Raw genomic sequence first — 22,938 nt, forward strand, 5'->3', positions numbered from 1 at the left:
CAATAACATAGGGGGGAAGAAAAAAAAAAAAAAAAACAAAAAGCCCCAAAACAATAAAACACTGTTAATTTGCCTTTGAACAGTAGGGGAACGGTATGGGTGAGAAGCATGTCAGACTGTCTTTAAGGCAATCTTATTTTTTTTGTTTATACGCTGCTGTACCTTCATGACCACATGATAATCAGAACAGGCCATGACCTATAGTCCATGATATATTCTATATATCCCCTGTTGACCTTGTATCATTCTGTGTCTCAGTACAAAGAAGTTTTCTGTTGCTATACAAGAGAGAGCTTTCCCCTATACATGGGAATCACTTTGCCCACTGGCAGCTGTATATCAGCACGAAACTATAGTGTACAAGAAAAATTGTTTAGATACAAGCTATGCACTCTGAAACTCGCTTGAGATAAGTAAAAATTTTAGATAGGAAGATGTGGCTTCTTGGCTAGAATTTGGCCAGAGAAGTGCAGCATTTTTATAAGTACCATAAAAAAATGTAATAGCTTTAACAAGGTGGTACCTTTCTTCTTAGTCTAGATTTCAACAGCTTGTTTTAAAAAGAAATCAAGGCAGGTGTTTTGTGTAAATGTACTGTAATGCTTCAGAACCTTTCTAGTGTATTCATGAGGTCTGGCAAGAGATGGTTGCAGATTTTAAGTCTATAAATACTATAGAACCGTAGTGTTATAATTTTTGTCAGTGCCAGAGTAAAGAGGATACAGCAACCTGACACAGTGTTTATGAACCAGGGTGTAAAATTGCAATGCCAAACAAATAAACGAAGTCACACGTAATGGGAGCCTTAGATCTATCTGTGTGGGGTGAGGAACCTGCAGAGGAGTTGTGCTGACTGTCAGAGGCAAGCTGCCTTTTAATTTGATTTCTGTGGCAGGAGCACACAAAAAAATCTCCCTTTATTATTGCACTGACATAGGGCTTACAGTGAGAGTGTGTTTGAAAAGTACAGCTGTGATGGAGGAAGAAGTAGGATCCAGTGATCTGGCAAGAGGACCAGCAGCCTGGAACTCCTGAATTCTGATTGATGTGCTAATTCTGACCCAGCCTAGGCTCACACATCATCTGCTCGCCATGTAAAACTGAGGAGAGTTTCCCCAGAGATGCTGAGAGGGTGATAGAGCTGCTAGGAAATGCACTGAGCATTAATTAATAATCATGGATAATCGTAGAACGCACAAAATTGGTAATGGTGATCATAATGGTAAGTTCATAAAGCCAAACAGTGCAGTCATTCCTTCAGGCAAACCTCCCCTGCGAGTGAGGACTCACCTGAGTAAAGGACCATAGCTTTTACTTCAGCAATAAAAATGTTGAATGGAAAGGGTGCTGATTTTCCAAGTATACCTGCTATGTTCCAACAGACTGAACTTTTCTGAGCCAGTAAAATCATTGCAGGCTCTGTATGACAATACCAACTGCAATTACTGTGCAGTGCTTGTCTGGAATGATTTGGCCTCCATTATTCTAGAGAAAACTGGAGAAAACTGGAAAAAAGCATCTGTATTCCCAGTTTGATAACACAGAGTTAATTTCATAAATTGTGAGGCTGTCCATCATACAGTTTTGGAATCAGATATAACTAAATCCACTCAGGAGCATTAGCACTGATTTTGAGGGCAGGAGATGGCAGTTTAGCCTGTTTTCTAAAAGGATGTGGAGTCATCATCACTAAAGAGTTAGGTGGTGTCAAAATGTGTGCCTGTTACATGCCACCGCATGTAAGCCTGGGGAGAATACAGCATCATAATGCCTGTCAGAGCTTCTACTTCTGCATAATACAGGCAATTCAGGTGGAGGGAAAAAAAGATTATGCTGGGGAAGTTTTCAGCTTTTAATAGCTTCTTTATATCCCATTCCTCTGAATTACAATGCAAGACATTATAAAGGAATGGACAATCAAGGTCTCTCAATAATACATTAACCTTTTTGTAAATGACATTGGTGGCACTTTCTGAAATTTCTAATAGAAACACTTCTCTGAAAAGCGCCTTGTGGATTCACCCCTGCCTGATAGTGGTGATTTATTCAGAGCAATCTTGTATAAGTAGAGCAAAATAGTAGGCTGAGGAATCAGCTGGAATCAACACATCTGAGACAGAGATGTTGGCCAAAAATCTGCTCAGTAGAAGCAAGAAACATCTGAGAGCCTAAAAACAGCACCTACGGAGTCAGAGAGAAAGTGTCTTCCAGCAGCTGTTACTGCTGAGCTCGGGCAAGCTCAACTGTGCAGGGCCACAGAGAAATCAAAAGGAAAAGCAAAATCAGCTGTCTGTGAGAGGAGAGCATCTCTGTTTACCAGCATGTCACCCAACAAGCAACAGGAAACACATGTAGAACACCTGCGATAGGTTTTATCTCACTTTTATCTTGCACAAGAGACAACACTTAAGTTTAAGAAAAGGACCGTTGTTCCTCCTGCCCCCCCTGCTATCCGTAAAGAAAACTACTGTAAGTACTTTCTTCATCAAAGTGCAAAGCGAGTCGGCAGTGTTATTTATAAGGGGCTGCCAGCACATACAGCACTTTGCAATATACATCAAAAGGCAAACTCCCTTCCTGCAATAGCCTAAAATATAACCCACCCACCCCCATACAGTCCCTAGGACAGCAGTTCACACACGAGAAGGATACTGAGAGGAGCACTTCACAGTAGGACTGAGCTCAGAGAGAAGAAATTATAGGGCACAGAGACGAGCATGGGTCTGGGAACCCTCCTTGTGTGAGAGGTGACAAGAATGACTCTTCCTTAGCTCTGAGTGAAAATGCCTTTGTGTTTAGCTTGTTCTTAGCAAAGGGAAAAGAAAGAGCCTGAGTAACTCAGATTTTCTTCCCTTATTTTTGCTGCCCTTGTGTAGCCTAACTTAAACTCTACTAGTTTCCAATTCAGAGGGGATGCAGAAGTGTGATGCACTTACAGTCTCAAAGCCATTCATGTTACTTGCACTTGCTTTGCTAATGTCTGGAAAAGTCTAAAATGGTTTCATGTAAATATTGAGGAGTTCGGAGCCTCTGCAGACTAACATGGGCTGTGAGCTGTTCTGGCTTACACTTCCTTTTAGTTCCTTAATGCCTGAGTTACTTGACTTAAAACTCCTCCATGTACAATTAGATCTTTAGGACTCTGAATGAGGAGAAGTGGGTTTATTGTCCCAGCTACCCTCTTCTGAACTTCTTCTTAGGCTACATACAGAAAAAAAAGGCTGAAAGTTTAGCAAGTACTTTGCTGAATCAGGACCCTTTAACTGTTGAGACTCCAGCTGTTCCATGGAAGTGCTCAGTTACTACAAGTGGTGTTCTTCCCTATCGCGTGAGTGTGGTCATCTTAGCCCTTCCCCTGTTTCACGGAGGGACTTTTGATCACTTCCACCCTGTGGTAACCCTCTACAGATAAATAATTAGTAGCCTGTTCCTTCCCAGATTCAAAACTCTTTTCTTGCTCTGCAGAGAAAAAGAAATATAGTGGCATATGAGAACTATGGCAGGGAGGAAAGTCACAACTTCATTTTTGATGTTATTGATCTCCCTCCTGCAAAATAACAGCAGAGCTTTGCATGCTCTGCAAATAGTTTTTTGCCTTCAGCTTTGTGCGTCCCATTACAAGCCTTTGCTTGACAGACACTCTATCAGATTGTCAGTGCCTTTTTTGATTACCCTCTTGTTGCTGCCACCCCTTTTTTGGTGTTTTGTTTCCTACTTTCAGCTCTTACCTAGCTTCTCTGAGTGTGGTAGAGCTTGTAGGTCTCAGTCAGGTAGTATTTAGAAAAGACACAGCCACTCAATTCAGGTAGGAGGCAAAAAGAGCATTTATGAGTTCCTGTCAGGCTGTGTTGTTTTTTTTTTTTTTCCCTTGTGAATTTGGTCTCATGAGTGATGTTAGGTTGACAGGTCTGCTTGATTGAAAACTTAGGCTTATCCTAAGGTTATGCTGCAGCACTGCAAGGTGTCGTCCACTAAACATCCAGCTGGCCACAGGACTTAAGGTCCTTTGGTGAGAACTGATTAGTCCATGCAGAAGGATGGCGAGAAGACAGGAGATTGTCATCTCTATCCTAGTCAAATCCAGCCCAGTCTGATAGGTGGGGTATCACCTGGAGAGCCAGAAATGGGGGGTGACCTCCCTCTGTCTGAGCTTTCTATGAGCTGCAAGAATTCCCCTCTCCAAGCAGGTGTAGTAGTGTGCTTGGTGAGATTTCACTTTTTCATCCAGCCTATGTGTAAATCTAATCTGTTTGCTTTATAGAGCTTAATAAAAAGCAAACATAGCCTGAGCCTGGATCTGGAAATGGAAGGAGGGCTGTGTGGAGGTGAAACTTTTCACATTAGTTTGCACTCCCCGTGCCCAGAGGATTTTCGTTTACTGTTCTCAGTAAAGCAGTGTTGATGTTTTTAGATGGCTAATGATACGGCCCTTAAAACATCAGCAGCAAGAAGTCAACGGTAGGTTTATCAGTACCCCCGTTAATCTTCTGACCTTTCTCCCAAAGTTGATGAACAGTCTCATTTCCGAGCGAAGTGAGCAAAGGGGATGAGCATGTCCCAGTGTTGGGAGTTTATCTCTCTGCCTTTTCAGGTGACTCCTAACAGATCAAGCATTGCTCCCAGTTCTTAAACCCCCTTCAGCCTCAGAAACGTTTGTACGTGATCCTATGGCACACCGTTCCCTAAATGCTACCTCCAGCTTTCTGCCTGCTTCTGCTGGAGCTGCAGCACTTCCAAGAAACCTGAAGTCAGACCAGTTGTTTCAAATCTAGATGTTATTTGTGATGACCTTTTTTCTCTCTGCAAGTGTCTGAAACAATTTTTACATAATAACCCTGCTTCCCAAGCCATAATGGCAGGCAAAATTATTATTTCAGGATTTTTCTTTTGAAGACGCAAGGCATCTCTAATAAAGGGGAAATTAGGGACACATCTCAAAGATAATTAAATAATAAGAAGCCTGTAAAGGTCAGATACTTGGCTGTAAAAACTTCCACAGCTGCTCTTTCCATACAGAGTGTATCTCTTCATTGATGCTCTATGAGTAAAAGCTAGCAGTAGAAAATTGCAGCATGTAAAGCTAGCTTAACTTTAAAGCAGAGATGCAATAATTTATTTAATGTTACACTTGAGCTTTTTCTTGGTTTTTTGTTTATTTTGTATACGTACACTCCTCTTTCAATAGATCTTATGATTACAAGTGATAATTTGGGTGGGAAAAACAGACAAGCAGACACATATTTTCATTTATATTGCACAAAAGAAACTAAGCCATGTTTGTAAAGATTGCTTGGATGCTAATAAGTATTCATCTCAGTAGAAGGTAGACGTCTGAATGTCTTCAATGATCCAGATTTTGTCTGCTTTTGATCATGCTTTAAAGTGGTAGAAAAGCGAAGGTAGATTTGTCGTTTTGAAAACCTTTGCCTACATCTGTACTACATGGGCTGGTAGCCTTGAACTTGCTTGTCAGTGCACTGTTTGCAGGCAGGCAAGTTCTCTTGATCTGACAGAGCTTGTACAAAAGGTTTATTGATTGGGGTAATTACTTTAGTTTTAGGGTCAAGAAAAGGTTTATTTAATACCGAAGTTAAAGCCTTTTCTTTCTTTCTGTTATTTCTGTCCCTTTTTTTCAATTCAATTTTTTTTCAGAACAGCAGAATTCTGCCTTAATAACATGGCATATAGTGCTATCTGAGGGTTTCTGGAAAAATGTGTAAAACAGTGCATATGGTTTTCGTTTTTACACTTTTGTATATAGCTCTTTCCATGCACCCCAGACTGCAGGCTAATGTAAGCACAGCTTGTTTTATTCCTGTGTCGTATTACCGAGCTGCTAGAACAGCTCTGTGCAGACTTTTCTTTCCATGAATGCTCCCCTGCTAAAGCATGGAAATAAGGTTGTGGGAGTTACTCGTCCACTTAGGCAAACAAAAGGAGAACCCTTTCTGTACTAGAACAACAGACTTTTTAAAGACTTAATTTTCCAAAGGCTACATTAAAGTGTATGTACTTGCATGCATTTAATTGACCACAGAAGCCAACGACGTCGGCACCTCAGGAGTTACCAGACCAATCTCTCCTTTTGCACGGGGGCTGAGTGGGATAAGGACGTAGTCTGTACAGTAACTTCTGTCATATGTTGACTTTTTAAATGATAACACCTGGTCTGTGTATTAGATGTGTGACTGCTTTCTTTATCTAAGTGCTACAACAGTCTCAGAAAAAGTTACATAAATTATGTTAAACTGATTTCTAGAGGGCTTGCTGGAGGCTCTGAGAAGGAACATGATTTGGCCAAGATTGTGCAGTGAGTCTGCTAGAGGCAGAAACAGAGCCATGAATTCTGCTTTTTCTCTCGCCCTGGGCAAAGACCACTGAGAGCTCAATGCAGTTGCCTGAGCACAGGCATCTAGCGGCACCTGAGATGCCCCAGGGAATGGAGGGCATCTCTGCAGGGGGGCAGGTCTGACGTAACAGCTAGAGGAGACTCAGGCCCTTCTGTAGCAGTGTCTGGAGACCAGGCATCATAATTGAGAGCATGTTCCTAGCACCAGGCGCCTACTTAATTGAACCTCAGACATCAATCATTCCAGCCAGAACATCCTTATTTTTCAGGCTGGATGTATTTGCTAAAGACTTTATGTAAAATGCAACTTAATCTTTAATGCACCCAAAATTATATCATTGCCAAGCTTTCATGGCATTTGTTTGACCAAATGAGATCACTTTTGAGGTCCTCTCTGTGTGTATGCAAGAATGGTTTACCTTTTTTCCCCTGGAATACATGAACTTACAACATCATTTAAAAGGAAACTCAAAGCCGGCTTTAGCCTTGCCCTGAGCTACAGGAGCAGAAATTGTAATGTACTGAACATGAAGTAACTTCCCGCTTGCTAGTGCAGCTCCAGAAGTTGAACCCTGAAGGCAGAATAATTGTTGTTTCCTGTATTAGTTTGTAACAATTTATGAGAGTGGGAAGGAAGAAAAAAAAAATTCTTTGTAATCCCTTGGGCAAATTGGGAATAATAGAGTTTCATTTACTGGAGCGAAATTCAGGTTTAAAAATATTCCAGCTGCAAAAAAGGAAAACTAGGAAGAAAAGAAATGTTTGCAAGGTGTCTTTCTAGATCTCCACAGCCTTGTCATATGTATGTTACAAGTATGGGACTAAAATGTTATTGTGCATAGAAGCTGCATTGTAGAAGGAAGAAGAAGGCTTCAGCCTAACAGCTACTTTTGTTTAAAATCATTCACTGATTTTTTTTTTTCCAGCTAACTTCTAAACTGTGATCACATTTCAAGTGTTTTAGAACAGAGGGTTTTTTCATATGGTCAATGTACAATTCCTTAGGAGCTGCATTTCACAGACCCTTTCATGCTTTTAGCATTGCTTACATTCTCACAGAAGAAAACAGTGTTCCCTGTATATCCCTATGAACAGCAGAAATACATTAGCAGGATTTTCTAAAAGTTGGTGAAGCCAAAGGACATTTTACCATTAACTTAAATGGTAGTATACATAGACAAGTGCCCAAGTGCTTTTGAAATCCCATTACACCTTATGCTTTCAACCATCTGATAGCTTTCGATTATGAGGCATTCTGCACTGGAAAGATTTCTTCTTAAAAAGAAAGCAGTAAGAGAAAGGAATGAATCAGTGAGATAAAGCTCTCTCTCAAAGGGCAAACCAAATTCAGACCAAATGTGGCACAGGCTTCTGAAACAGTTGGGCTTGTTCTCGTCTTTATTTACTCCCCAAACTATTCCCACTTGGTCCCTGTTTCTGTAGAACAGAAGTTCAAAAACAGTGCACAAAAAAAGCTGGTTTTGTAGTATTTCCAGCTGGGCCCAGAGTCGAATGTGCTTGAAATATTATGAGAAAGACTGACATTATTGTGGTGAGAGACATTCGAGTACCTGGACAGATATCTCAAGCCAGGCCTAGAAGCAAAAGTACAGACATCTCAAGGGAAAATGTGTTCACATGATGTACGGTCAAATTTGGCAAACTCAGCAGCCTTTGATGGTTTCAGTAAGCAACCCAAACTGATCCTGAACACCAAACCTTTTATGCTTTACCATCACCTTTTAAAATCGCCCAGCCTCTAGAGTCACTGCTGACTGGAGCGGGTATTTGCTGTCAGTACACTGATGGAGATGTGGGGTATCTGCCATTGCAAATTGCTTTTTTTAAAAAGTTCTTACAACAAAAGAGTGGAGGAAGAATGACATGCAATTGGATACTGTGGTTACTGTACTTCACTCTGACTTTCCAGAATCAGGAGTGATTTAAGGAGTTGTTTAAAGGACTGCAGGCCTGTTGCCCTTTTCCTAATTTAGCATCCTTATACCTGCATGTGAAGGTTACAGTTCCACTGGGATATGAGAGCAAAACAGGGTTATATGCATAGATCTTTAATTAAAACAGAACTCCCAGCCTTCAGAAAAAGAAAAAAAATCAAAATCTGGCACAACATCAAGTGGCATTAGCAGTATCAGCATCACACTAGGTGCCCTACAGAAGAGGAAACTGTGAAAGAGCACTCGGAAATAATGACTGAGTTTCCATGATGCTGTCAAGACTTTCACATCCCTGGCTGCCAGGTGTGGATTACTTGAGCTAGAAATGTAAAAGCCTTATAAAATACAAATGAAGCAGAAAAATCGAAATCTCAGCAGGTGAGGATGTACCGTAAGAAGGAACCGGTCTTTTCAAACTTCAGCTGAGGAAGGAAGAAGAGGAGCAAGAGAATACCAGACCAAACATTTCCACATTTCCTTTGTTCCCAGGGTGGGGTTTTTCCCTTTTTTTTTTTTTTTTTTGGCCCCTAATGTCAGGTCCGATGTTTTGAGGTATCTGAAACCTGGTTTATCCCCTCTCACCTCCACGTCTCCCTTGGCATTGTTATCACAATTACAAGGGCAGGTGACAGTTCTCTAGGCTTAGAATCCTACCTACCCTGCAGTGAAATTCAATCGAGTAGCATCATTTCTTTGAAAAATAAACAAGACTGCAAGCTCTGCAACTGTGAGGTAAATTAAATGTGTTCACAGAGCTTCAGAATCTTCTTTGCCTTTCATGTTATACTGCCTGACTTCCTATTAAAATTATTGCTAACGTAGTCGGGGCAGTGACAGGGAGCATTTTTGTGAAAGAGAGATGTTATTGCAATGAGCTTGTAGGTGACAGCTTTATCCTGGACAATCAGGTCTAGGAGAAAGAATATGTGGCTTGCGAGGGTTACTCTGGTGCAGCAGCAGAGAATAAGGTGAAATAATGTGGTGTCCCTTCACTCTCCCATGGGATGTAATTCACTGTAGCGTGAGAGGGCTGCTGTGCACTCCTTATGGCCCTTTTGCATTGATGTGGCTCACACAGAGGATTTCAAGGTTAGATATGAACCATGGAATGGAACTACCTGCTGCCCTGCTCCATGTGTGCTCCCTCCCTCCCAGCAAAATATCTTCTTTAGTCAGAGGGACATGACTAGGCAGAAAAGAAGTCAGTGGGCAGTCAGGAACAATTTCTGTCTGTGCAACAATAAATGTATGTATTTATTTGATACAGTAAACAATTCTCCTCTAAATATTTGTTTTATTCCAGAAATTTGTTTTAATTTACTTACTTTTTTTAAAAAAATTAATGCATCAGTGTATACAAAGGGTTGACATTTATAAGAAAAGGGTAGAACCTTTTATTACACCAATCAGTATATATACTGTATCTTACTGGGTTGCTAGATTGGAAGATATGGCATTTTATTTCAGGCTCAGCATCTTCATATATCTTCTCACCAGCACAGAGCAAAAGATTTTGAGGCCATTTCTTGTGTAGAGGTGGAGTAGACTACTAGGTGAAGAGGCCAGACAGTGAGGTTACCTAAAAAAAACCCTGTTTCTTTCTTTGCATCTCACTTCTAATATTTAATATTCTCATTGGCAAAACAAGTTTCATTTTCTTCGAACCTTCATTCCAGAAACTGAGATTTGCATTGATTCATTAAAGTATAATTATTCTACCTCCGTGCTATTCCTACATGCTTCTGACACCAAACACTGCCAGTTCCAGAATGACTCTTTGAGGTTATCGAATGAAATAGTTACATTTGAATTCATACAGCCACACTGCACTGAATGGCATTTAATCAGTTCTTAGAAAGCAGCCCCGGTGCTTATTAGCTCCCAGGAAAGCTACTACCTTCAGTTGCCAGCTAGATAACTATTTTTTCTTTGCCAATAGATAGTTGCCTCTAAGTGCCTAGGGAATGATGATGCTTGGTGGCAAGTGTAGGCTATAAAATATTTATCTTTAACACACAATTATGTTACTGCAGCCTCTAATAGGATTTGGTGTCAGGCAAACATCTGCCTTGGCCTCTGGCCCAAAGATATAGAAACAAGCTATTAAGTTGAATGTTGCATAGTAAATAAATAAGGCGGAAATACTATTAAAGTAGCTATACCACTGACCAACAAACATGGTGAGTATATAAAAAAGAAGTCCATCAAGAGCCTAACAATTTGTCTGCCTCCTTAATATGTTTATTGTATTTCATCTGGATAAAGGTAATTCATGTAGGTAATTGTAAGCCAGGCTGACAGATCTTTATAGAGCTCACCACAGTAGAGTTGGCTTTCACGGGGCTTTTTGTCAGCAGCAAAGTGGTCCCCTGAGCAGACCATTAGCCTGGGAGCTTTTTTGCTGTCACATGAGTCAGTTTATGATATGAAGCAAACGTTGTATTTGTCTATGCCTCAGATTACCAGCCTAAAAAAAATGGGAATGGTAACAATTAGCAATTTCCTTTTGAACTCGTTGATACCCTTAAATGAAAGATAGTGTAGTGTGAAGTCTGATTATGTGTATGGGCACGACCATGCCAGTTTATAGCTTCTCTCAGGGTAAGGAGTGATTGCGGTGGGAAAACAAGCAATGGGATAAAGGTTTCAGCCAAGTTTCCCTCAAAATCTGCCAGCTGTGAGACTACTCGTACTGAAAAAAGTCCCGTGAGGCAAATGGCAAAAGTCCCAAAGTATCCTCAGCAGCTGTAAGTCAACGTGGTGCATGAAGTAAAGCTGTTTTGCTCCAGACCATGATTTTTCGTTTGTTTCTTTCTCTGCTTTGATAATTAAAGCTCTTGAGCGGGAAGGACCTTAAAGAGTACTTCAGAAGAAGAGTTTGGCTCTTGGAGAAGTCTAGGCTTTCACATTTAATCAGTGTTTTCGTCCTCTCATTTTTATGAATCTAGAAGCATTTTTGTACATCGTTCTTCTCCCGACTGAGCTAGGATGGACTAGGTTAGGGAATACCTGCTGCCTCAGACAAAGCGTTTCTGTACCATTCTCCAAAACGAGACAGTGTCGATCTGCAGACCGTGCATCTCCTTATGTCATTTACTCCTTCTCTCAGAGGAGATCTGGATGTTCACAATATTCAGGAAATTACTTTTTTTTTTCAGTTGCTAATTACATTTTGAAGCTGGCAGAACAATTGCTTCCATACGCAAGCTTCTGCAGTCCCCATTAGAAGCCACACCACCTTAAGCTTTGCTGGTCTGTCCCCAGTGTGAGTTGTTTGCTTTCAGGAGGTTTGTTCCTGCTGCCATTGGTTGTTGAAAGGTGGCACGGGAACTGCATTTTCAATGTTCTCTTTGGACACAATAGCAAAACTATATGAAAGCACCATGCATCATCCATTGGCTGACCCCCCAATTAATAATTTTTGCAATTACCAGCTGGTGTCAGTCCGATCATTTCAGAGATTTGGAAGCCAAGAGAAAGCTGTGGGAGTCAGACTGAAAACAGAGAACATATATCTCTTTCTAAAAAAGAATTGTCCATGGTCTCACAGTGAACTTTAATAATTAAATAAAACAAAACAAAACATTGTTGTGATTCTCTAAAGCAGTTCCCATGGCACTATTCTTAAAACACCATATGGAATTCTGTATATATTGGAAATATCCTTATAATTATGTAAACAGCTTACAGAACAAGCTGTAGAATGGAGACTAGAACCTAGCCATAACTGCAGTGACCTGTTTTTATTTATTGATTGACAGTTTGTCAGCTCTGTAGGAGTGTTCACTGTGGACATACTTAAAAGACAGTTGCTTTGTGCCACTAACTTAAGGGTTCCCTGAATATGAAAGAGTTTACTCTCTTCTATCATCTACGCCCTGTTAGATAATAACATGGCTAAGTTCTAGCTTCTGAAAATGTGTCCATTTGACTCTTCATTCTTTCTAGAGTTACCCCATTATGACTCCCTAATTTCTTATGCCAAGTCACCTGCCTCTTCCTGTTTAGTTTGAAATTTGGGTGGTAGAGCAGTGTGCATGGATGTGTGTACACGTCATGTGTACATTTCAGAAGGGCCAGAAAATCAACTCAGCTGTCCAGCTGGCACAGTCTGTAACCGCTGAAATGAAATTCAGTACTGGGATGAAGACAAAGGTTTTTATCAGAAGTCTTAAGTGAGTACGACTTGCTAATGCCTGCAATCTTCAAAGTAAAAAGAACTTCCAGTTTGTGATATAAGAATATGAATAGGACCATGCTCAGTATAGCACACACAACTCTCAGACTTGTTGCTCACAAGCCTAAGTCACAAGCCTAGTTTGTTCTCATTAGCTCTGGAGTTCACGAGAAAAAAGCAGATTCATTCAATGCTTCCTTTATGGAAATACTTTTTGAGGTGTTTGGGAGCAGCTTTTGAGACAAAGGTGTACTGCGCGAATCTTCATCGCTTTTCAGAGTTGATTCTCAGTAGTGAAGAACTTTTGGGAGTGTGCAGAGACCTTAATTGCCCTAAGTCACACCAGGCAAGTTTGTTTCCTTAACTGCTAAAAAATGCCAAGTGGCACCAGTCACTGAGGGGGAAGAGTTTATTTTCACTTCGTCTCATCTCTATCAGGCAGGTTATTCCAGGGCAAAGTGAGCTAGTGTAAAAGGAGAACGTTACAAATGTTGCTTTTGGCTAAATTAGAAAAACAAGGAGCATCAGAGAAAACAATGAAGTAGGATGAAGGAATTTTTAAGGGCCTACTCTAGTATTAGTAGCATAGGCTATTCAGGCCACAATTAAGAGTTACTGAGGTGCTTCAGTGAAGAAGATAGAATGGGTTTCATTCACCTGTTTTTTTATTGCTTTTGTGTTGGCCACAATATGGTATGATGCAGTTAGGGCACACTTGCAAAGAAGAGTCTGGGAAATCAAGGATTGAGGAGATGGTGATATATGAAGTGATCTGTGTGCATATTGCTGCATTTTTGCAAAGTAAAATACCAGATCTGTAGATGAACCACAAAATACACATGAATATTTTTTTGACATGCGTTAATGTTGGTCACTGTGGATGGGATCTGGCCAATTATAGGTGTCTGATAACGATATCTACATTTGAACTAGACAGAGGAGGAAAGAAAGCACTACTGGAGTAAAGTTCATTAAATGGATTCACCCTAAGATTCAGGAAAGTTTGTTACCTAAACACAGGTATGCTGCATATCTGTGGTCACTCTGAACTGCTAGATCTCATTATAGTCAGTATAGTGGATGAAAGTCATTAGTTTTAACCTACAGTCGACATCTAATTGGTGTACTGAGTATTGCCTGTCTTGTCCTAGGCATCACGGGTACACCAGCTGAGCCACACTATACATGCAAAATAGTACTTCCAGTAACAAAGATTACCCTTTAGCTGGTGCGGTGCATTGTCACACTTTCGAACAGCTGCCATGCCTGATGCTTTGTTGCTTTTTAGTTGTTACTTTCATTTTTTATTATTTTGCATAAATATTATTTATTATATTCATAAACATAACAAGAAAGTTGTATGGATATTTTATTCCTTTTCGAGGACTCAGTTTAGTCCTTTAAAGCAAAACCTTGGAAAAAGCTTTTAAAAAAGCTTTTAATATACCATAGATGTTGTCATAACTCTGAGAGTCTGTCCTGCATTGAGCACTGACATAGGTATTCCCCCTGACTTCAAAGGTCAGGCATACGTAACCTCTACGCAGTGTTGCTACAGCTTGCAGACCCCGACCCAGAACGACACTGTGATGGTGAGCTTTCATGAGACATGTCCCTACTCCTACTCCCAGTTTTGGGGCAGTAGAAAACAATTCACTTATTTTTTTCTCTGCTGCATAAGTATTTTTGCCACCTTTTGAGCTTAACCAACTTGTTGAAGGGTCTGACAAGTGCCAGAACCAGCACAAGAAGAGGGACCTTAGACTTGTACCTAGGATGAGAGGATTAGGAGGAAAGAACTGACCCTTTCAGCAACAGGAGCTGTTAAATCTCCTTGCCCGTCTCATTATCTTGTTTCACAGTACTCACACTCTTTATGTTCTTCATATGTGTAAGTATGTGTATGTGCATAAATAAATTGCTTTTCTTTTCTAAATTCCTGCATATGTTTCTTGAAGACAAGAAGGATATAAACACTGTAAAAAAAAGCATAGAGAAAAAATGCATAAAGCAAAATTATTTTTGTATTCAGCAGTGAAATTAAAGCATCACAAAGTTCTGAAGATTATATACATACAGGCTAATATTAACTTTTCATTTACAGGATAGATTTGTGTTCATACATGCTATTAAGTGAGAGTTAGTATACCTAAATATCAGTATAAATGTAAAAGTTGCTCTTTCTTTATTCTAGGAAGCATGTCTGCTATTTGATTGGAATAAAGATGGCAGATCAAGCCCGAAGTGTTGACTACATGCTGTGATTGTATTTCCATACACTGTAAAGTGAATATCTGCTTAACTATAGAGCTTAAGTGTTAGAAAACTGACAGCACTTCCTTGTACCTTCCTTGCTGCATGGAGCTGTCTGATTATGAGATGTCTGATGCCAAGATTTAGAACATAAATGCTTGAAGCTGTTTTTATTATTTAAAACTGCTGTTGCCCTTTATGAATGATTAAATTACATCATGTCCTTTAAAATGTCCTTCAGAAACCTCTGTTGTTTGGAGAACACCCATCCAGAAACAGGCTTCCTTTCATTTGTGATTAGAAACTAATCTGCACATCTCTGCTGCAGCTGTTTCTCTTCAATTGCACCGATAGGAAGTTTACAAATATCTTTGCTACCACAAGGCCTCGTGAAGTACGTGAAGTACATCTATGAAAGCGCAGTCATTATTCACATGGCTGAGATTTCCACTCTACTCCATGACAGATGTACCACCGGTGCCCCTCCTGTATAACTGAATGCAGTTTTAATCTGATACACATCTCCCTCAGAGAAAATGTGAAATAATAGTGTGGAATGAACCATGGTATTCCATCATCTTTGCAAGTCCCACTCACATTTACTCAGTCTTCACTCACAGTTTAATCAAAAAAATAAAATTATTTTCATTCTCTTTTTGATATGTAATGTTTACCAGCTTGTGTTCTTTTATGAAAGATAATTTTTAGCCCAAATATTCTGAACTGTCTTCAAAATAAAAGTGCCAGATAACATTTTGCTTACCTGTTAACTTTCTTTGAAAAATGAATAGCCGGTGTTTTTGCCAAAGTCAGGGAATTTAAGATGATAACTAGAAACAGAACAAAGTGTGGAATAGTCCCATCCCTGTTCCACCAAGATACAATATTAGCCCCAGCACTTGAGGCTGTTTGTATAATATTGCAGAACAAACCAGAAGGCATTTGGTTAGAAATAATCCTTCAGCAGGCAGACAGGATGAACTGAGGGCCTGTGTTCAGTAACTTTGTAGGGGAACATTTCTACTGTTTGGCACAAATAAATGCCCCAAGTTCACTTACCCGAGTCAACAAAATTGGACCAAAGGTGAGTGTGTTGCTGTGAGAACAGTGTGTTGCTTCTCCCCAATAAATTCAAAGAGGAAAAATGGTTGGAAAAATAAGCAGGAAGAAAAGACATTTGGAAGTTTTCAGGTACTGAGTGAGGCCAAAGTGTGGTGGGTGCTGAGCAGCTGCGATTTAATCATAGGATTTGCAGTCACTCTGCACTAATGTGTTACAGTTGAACTATCCATTGGTGTAAGTGCATGAGCACCGTTTAGTGGAGCTCAGACTAATGCTTTCAGCCCCAAGTGCAGTGATTGCTTTGAAGTTTCAGCTGTCTTGCCATCCGGAGACCTCCCAAACTCAGAGGTGTTTTCTTGCCTAAAAAAGTATCTGAATTCTCTTTTGTTTTCCAGAATCAGTGGATAATTGTCCCAGTAATTGCTATGGGAACGGAGACTGCGTGTCTGGGACTTGCCATTGCTTCCTTGGCTTTCTGGGCCCTGACTGTGGCAGAGGTAGGAATTTATACTTGATTAACTCTTCCCCTCTCCCCTTCGGTTAACATTTTTCTTGTGGAAGTTATATTCCTGCCTGTGCCTTTTGCAAAATACACCTCACCCAGCTTGGGGACACTGCAGTAGAATGGAAAAGTGTTGGATCTGTGGATTTGTTTGCTACTAGTCATGATTGCCGTGACCTTAGCAACAACACAACCCCCTAGCTGCATACAGACAGGCAAAATGTCACATGGGGAATTTTCTTTCTGGAAGCAACTTTAGAAAACATGATGTATAAATGTGGCATTACTGTTTGTTTAGCAGAGCACTCTATCATTGTGTGGCACGTCCCTATAATGATACTTTCTTTTAAGATGCTGATTATACAAAAATTAAGTGCCTTTTTCATTGCTGCAGGCCTTGCAAGTCTGCCTGAGCATGAATGATTGCTGACAGCCTGGCTGTGGGGAGTGGGGCAGGGTTACAGTAAGGCTAGGAGTGGAGTAACGGCAGGAAGAACTGGATGTTCTGGCCAAAAGTGAAAACATTGGGATGACTGAGAAGGAGGCTTACCCCAGCAAACAATGCAATACATTTTTTCTGCTCAAGTGATAAGTATTTTTAATAAATGGTTTTGGAAGGATTTTCATTTGACCTGAAATTTGTAGGTTATTTAAACATTTGAAAAACAAACTGAAGTACATTTAGTGAGAACACGTTTCAGACCGAGAAATCAAAATGTTGCATGTGGGAAATGCCAGAATGCTGTGCATCAACCTTTTCAAGGCCTTTTTTGGCTCTCACAGTCCAACAAACTAAGTGCAGATTTATAAATCTGGGGAGGGAGGTAGTGTAAAAAGTTAGTGCCCACACAAGGAGCTTTGCTAAGGCAACAGGTCAGGCCTTCACCCCAGCCCATTGCTTCTTTGGAAAGCAGTCTGGCTCCTTCCCAGGAGAGAGAGCTAAACTCTGTCCAACCCCATGTTGTCTCCCCCTCCAGCTGAGCTGGGGTCACATCACTGTGGCCCAGCCAAGAGATAAGGAGGGCCGCACACCCCACCTGCGGGGAGCTCTCTGCTGAGGCAGTGTGGTCCAGGCTAAAACCCCAGAGGTGTTTCAGAGTTCACAGCCCAGTAAGATGGATGTGGCAATCTGCATCCCTGAGAGCTGTTATGTCAAACTTCTTGCTGACTCAGGTTACACTTGGTTTGCATTTCCTTACACTTGGTTTGCATTTCCAAAGCTCCTTTTCAGATCTGTAGAGCTGGAGACAAAAGGAGGGTTTTTTTCCATCTCCCATAGCATATTCCTGCTCACACCTCCTAACTTTAGGTAGGGGCAGAAGTTCAGGGTTTGTTCCCCAGAAGGCTCCCTGTAGAGTCAGTGAAGGAGAAGCTCCTTCACTGTGAGTCAGAATATTTAAACTTTTGTTCTGAATCCCCTTTCAAAGGAGCTTACCTCACATCATGGGTTATACACTGAGCTTTCTCAGACACTTCAGTTGAGCCACGTGAGTATCTTCCATTTCAGGACAGTGCTTACTCTGGCTGATATGAACACCTTTTATTCGACTCTGTCTTTTGGTTCAGAATCATCTGGGTTCAGATCACAGATTAGTCTCTGCCTTTAGGAAGACAGATTAATACCTGGAGCGTCAAAATGATATTTGTGTATGCATTTCCACCTCGTGGGCTTGTTAAATGGATCATCTTGCCATGAGCGTCAGATACAAGGGCCCCAGCATTGGCTTCCTGTTGGTTTTCAGGGTAATCTAAGATGCTGCTTTTGACCTATAAATCCCTCAGCGGGCAGCAACTGTGGCATGTGTAAGGCTGCTACAGTATCCGTCTGCAGCCCTGTATCAGTCCCTGTAGCAGTAATCCTTGAATAAGCAGGTCTCTGCCCATGTGAAGATTTCTAGGTCATAGATTTCCTGGGTGTTCCTTTGTTTCAATTCAGCCTTGTAATTCACCTCCAAATGAGTGGGAAACTGTGGAGCAGAAAGCCCTTCTGGTTTTAATAATGGTTGATTATTAATGTATTATTAACCAATTATTTTAAACCAAGTAAATGAGAACAAATCACCAGTGGGTGATTTGTTGGGCCTTTTGAAGGCCTGCTTGAACATGGGAGATGGTGGTTTGAAGTCCTGTATAAAGTAAACAAACGAATGATCTTACTCTCTGATGCTAAACTTTACAAGAAAAGTGGTGTGCATTTGGATTGTTGCTACCATAACTAGAGAATTACTATAATTTCAGCTTGTTTGTTGGAATCTAAATGATCAAACAATAATTATGTATCTTTATATATGGAAAAGAGTTACACAAGTAGCAATGGAAAAAATCCAGAAACCTTTTTTGTCTTTATGCATTATGGTATGCTACAAAGGAGGTCTTGTTCTTGCCATTACTATTTGCAGCAGCACTTTCCAGGTTATGCTGAAGGTGTTCTCCATAGAGGGCTCTGTAAAGTAACAGTGTTATTGCAGATGGCCAGTAATTTATCTGATCTTGTACTGAGTGATCAGCTGTCTTGTCAGAAAACATTTAAGTCTTTCTCAGCAACCTCTCACTGGTTAAAGGCAATTATTCTTTCTTCTTGTTGAAAAGAGCTGCAGACTATCTTCTTCCAGTGCCTTGAAAGAACAGGTTCCATTACTGAGCATTTGAAATTTGAGATGGGGGGGCGGAAAATTTCATCAGCCTAGCTGAAAAGTGAAATTACAGAGTGCGTTTGCTGTGAACCATGTACACAACACAGTGTATCTTAAACAATTTATGTCTTTTATTGTATAGGTAGATATCTCCTTGCAAATGATGCACTTGAAACGCAGCACCGCAATGTGCTTCCTTTAAAGTGAACAGAGGGCTCTTTAGTAATAACAGTTGCCAAATTCCTTTCTTTCCTAAACCTCTTTTATCTTGGTCAGGCAAATATAGTTCACTGCTTATCAAACTGGCTTAACAGTCAGAGCTGGCAATGCTTTGTATTTTATTGAGATTGCTATAATTCTGTAACACTCAAACCAACTTGACTATAAGGACACGTGGAAACAACACAGGATGCACGTTGTGCGATTACTATCTGTTAATACCTCTTCCTGCGTATAATCGGAGTCAGGAATGAAGCAAAAGAGGTACGTTGTATTCATCACACTCCTAATGCAGTTGAATGAAGCAGCAGACTGGAATATTCCTTTCACGTTTGTCCTGCTTAAAAATGTTCATAAATTGCCTTTCTGAGGGGCAGATGAGAAGCCCAGCTGCTCTCACCTAAGAATGATGTGCAACAGTGAACCAGAGAAGTCTGTGTTGAAAATATGTCCTTGCATCTGAGCTTCAGCAAAATGAAATGGAAGAGACAGGGCTTAAGCAAGAAGTTTCAAGGGATAATGTACAGGGGAAGGCTATTGATTCTGAGGGACAGAAATCAGCAGCTTCCTTGGAAAAATCAGAACAGGGGACAAAAGGAGCCTAAGGGGGCAGGTGTGGAGAATGGAAAAGGAAGAAGGTATCATCAGAGAGGAGCTGAAGGAAGCTTAGAGAGCAGCGATTACCAAAGCTTTGGTCATGGAGGCTGGGATCCGGTCCTGGATGCCCTCTCCTTCCCTGGGGAGCCTGCTCTGTATCCTTCAGTTCATCCCATCCCACTCTGCCTGCCATTTTCCAAATTTAGCTCAGAAAACACTTAATCATGGGATCCATCATGCCACAGCTTGAGCTTTTCATCTTCCTCTTATCCCCTTTATCATAGGGAAGAAATCCTGTATCTGGTTGGCCTTGAGAATCATCCGACTTTGCCAGAAACAAGGACAATTTAAGAATTCTTTATAAACTGATCAAAGGTCAGAGGATAGATTTGGAGAACTTTTCTTACTGGGAGCTTGGGAAGACTAGAGGCCAGCTTTGCATTGTGTCTGATGACAAATGGAGTCCAGCAGAGGTGATAACCGAAAAAGGGGGCTGGAGATTCAGTTGATGGTATGACATGAGCTAAATCAAGCAAACAGTCTCAACGTGGCATTCTGGACTCTGAGCAAAGCGACTGAAACCCATAAAGATGAGAATTACAGCAGGAAAACAGGGGAGTGATTTGTGTACAGCTAAGGTCCACAGCAGAGGCAGTGTCAAGGAAAGTACGAAGTCTGGCAGCAGGTCAGGGATAGTGGTGAGCAATCTAAGGTCAATAGTGCTGCTGAAGGAAGACACCAGCACATTGAAAAGTCAGAATACGAGAAAATTCTGAGTTAGTTAGTGAAAAAAAGTATCAGAGACACAAAGCAAGGAGATAATTCTAACTCAGGAGCACTGTGTGTTTGTTTTAAACAGTCATAGGAGAAGTAGTTAACAGCTGGGTGTCATCCACGTAAAAGAATTCGTTTTGGCAAAGAAAAGAACAACATACCCCACTGAAGACTGTGCATGAAGAATATAAATCCCATGCTGGAGTCTTGTGCTCTTTTTTGAAGTGAGAGCCATGTACAGTTGTGTTGTAATGTGATTTCCATTATCTGTCCCCAGCGTCCTGCCCAGTGCTGTGCAGTGGAAATGGGCAGTACATGAAGGGGAGGTGCTTGTGCCATAGTGGCTGGAAAGGAGCAGAATGTGATGTCCCGACAAACCAGTGCATTGATGTCTCCTGCAACAACCATGGCACGTGCATCATGGGGACCTGTATCTGCAACCCAGGATACAAAGGCGAGAGCTGTGAAGAAGGTATTTGCAAGATACATTCAATTACCCTTTTGCTTTGCTTGTCGTTATGTAATTACATGGATGGAGGCAATTCAGAATAGGACTGGCACTTAAACAGAACAGTAATAGGCACCTTAGAGATACAATAGTTGGATGCAACATAAAAATGATATGTTGTAATAACTTGTCGTTAGCTATCATATTTGTTTAATAATTGGATGAAAAGCCATCAAATACTTCAGATAGACAAATCTAGTTGAAAGACCAGAACATCTAATCATATGTTCAAATGTTCTTATTAAAGCATCATTTCCATTTACACATCTAGATGTATAATTACTTTTACAGTGCTTTGTTCTCTGCTGTGCTATGCCAAGTGATTTCAGTTGCTTGCATACACAAAATGGTGGCCTGTGAGAGAAATTCCCTGATTCTTGTCAGCTTTAAAAGCTTCGAAATGCTCAGGCCTTTCATTAAATTCTGTTTCCAAATCAGATACTATTTTAATGCCTCTTCCATATCTTTTTCTCACATTAGCACCCAAACATTTTTCATTTACGTTTAGATTTGTGGCTCAGAAATATGGTGCCTTTTAGCACTTACCTTTAATCTTACCTTTTTCTGTAGGAATTCACCTGCCACCATAAACCTTTATCCTCCCAAGTCTGTGACTGCTTCTTATTACTAAATAAAAAAGTGGACAGTTTTGTAAGTGTACAAATCTTTTGGACAGTTATAAAAATACATCCAAAAGTGCCTGGTTTAAAGAATGATGTTCAACACTTTTGAAAGCTATTCTCAAAATTCCATGCAGATGACCTGATAATTAATTATGTTTAAATTACGCTTCTACAAATACATACTGCACCACCTGATAGATTTAAGACATCCATTTGATACATGTGTAAGAATCACAATGGCTTCAATTAATTTATGGTTGTCTTCATGTGTGCAGGATAAAGATTTATCTGGAATGGCTTTATTTTACGGATAATGAAAACAGGCTGAATTGGATTCAGACGTTCAAATGGCATCTCATCTAGCAATTCTTTTGATGCGTTAAACGTATTGGAGTGGGACATCTCTGACGTAACATGGCTTCAGTGTCAGTAAATGTTAGAGTTCAAGACAGTATCAGCTCTATAACAATAAATCCATCTCTTGAGAAAGCTTCATTTTGCCTTAAGAAAGCACAATTCAATGAAGCCATAGGGCATGCAAAACCCAAAGATGGTGACTACTGAAGTATCTTTAAAGTGTCTCCATAGACCTCGTATTTACTAGTTCATAACTTTACTGGATAAACAGAAATGAAAAGATCCTGATTTTGCCTCTAGCCAGACGTGTTTAATGTGTGTAAATCAGAGTAAGATTTGCCCTTCTTCTAACAGGAACCTTTTTTTCCCTGGTCACGTTTAAAGCAGAAAAGCCAGACACTACTCAGTTATTTTATGTTATCACTGTAGCAGGGGACAGTGTCAGTCCCACTAGGTAAAAACTTGAAAAAGAATGAAGAACAAAGAGAACATGATTTTCCTTATGAGCCGTTTAGTATGTTTCCAAGTATGCATTTGGTTTTCATATTCAAGGCATAATTTGCATTGTGTTTTGAGGGGGGGGAGTAACTCAGAAATATGCCATGTGGGAAATCTTGAGGACATATATATATATTTAGATCTAGTAAAAAAGTTGATTTATACTATTTTTTAAATTGCTTTTACTTTTTAATTTCTCTTCTAAGAAGGACCATCTGGTATTGATTATTTTTTATTATTTCTCAGTTCTCGTAGCTTCACTGCTTAGTCCGTGTTTATAATAGGTTTTCATTCCAGGGTTTCTTCTGTCTTTTCTTTTTCCCCCCATAGAAGTTCAGCAATGTTTATAAAACATCAGCCAACAATCTTACATGAGTTTTTCTTTTCTCCTTCCTTAGTTTAGTGGCCCATATTTTATAAGGCATGGGCTA

At 40.3% G+C, this 22,938-nt stretch overlaps 1 protein-coding gene across 1 annotated transcript in view; it reads left to right on the forward strand.

The window, feature by feature from the left end:
• The window catches only part of TENM4 (teneurin transmembrane protein 4), a 508,875-nt gene that overhangs the window by 334,532 nt on the left and 151,405 nt on the right, over positions 1–22,938 (forward strand). The window contains exons 11-12 of the mRNA XM_074816409.1: positions 16,192–16,293; positions 20,799–20,993. Of these exons, the coding sequence (XP_074672510.1) occupies positions 16,192–16,293; positions 20,799–20,993 (297 nt within the window). The remainder of the gene's footprint in view (positions 1–16,191; positions 16,294–20,798; positions 20,994–22,938) is intronic.

This window comes from Strix aluco, chromosome 2, assembly GCF_031877795.1.
Source record: "Strix aluco isolate bStrAlu1 chromosome 2, bStrAlu1.hap1, whole genome shotgun sequence".
Taxonomy (NCBI): Eukaryota; Metazoa; Chordata; class Aves; order Strigiformes; family Strigidae; genus Strix; species Strix aluco.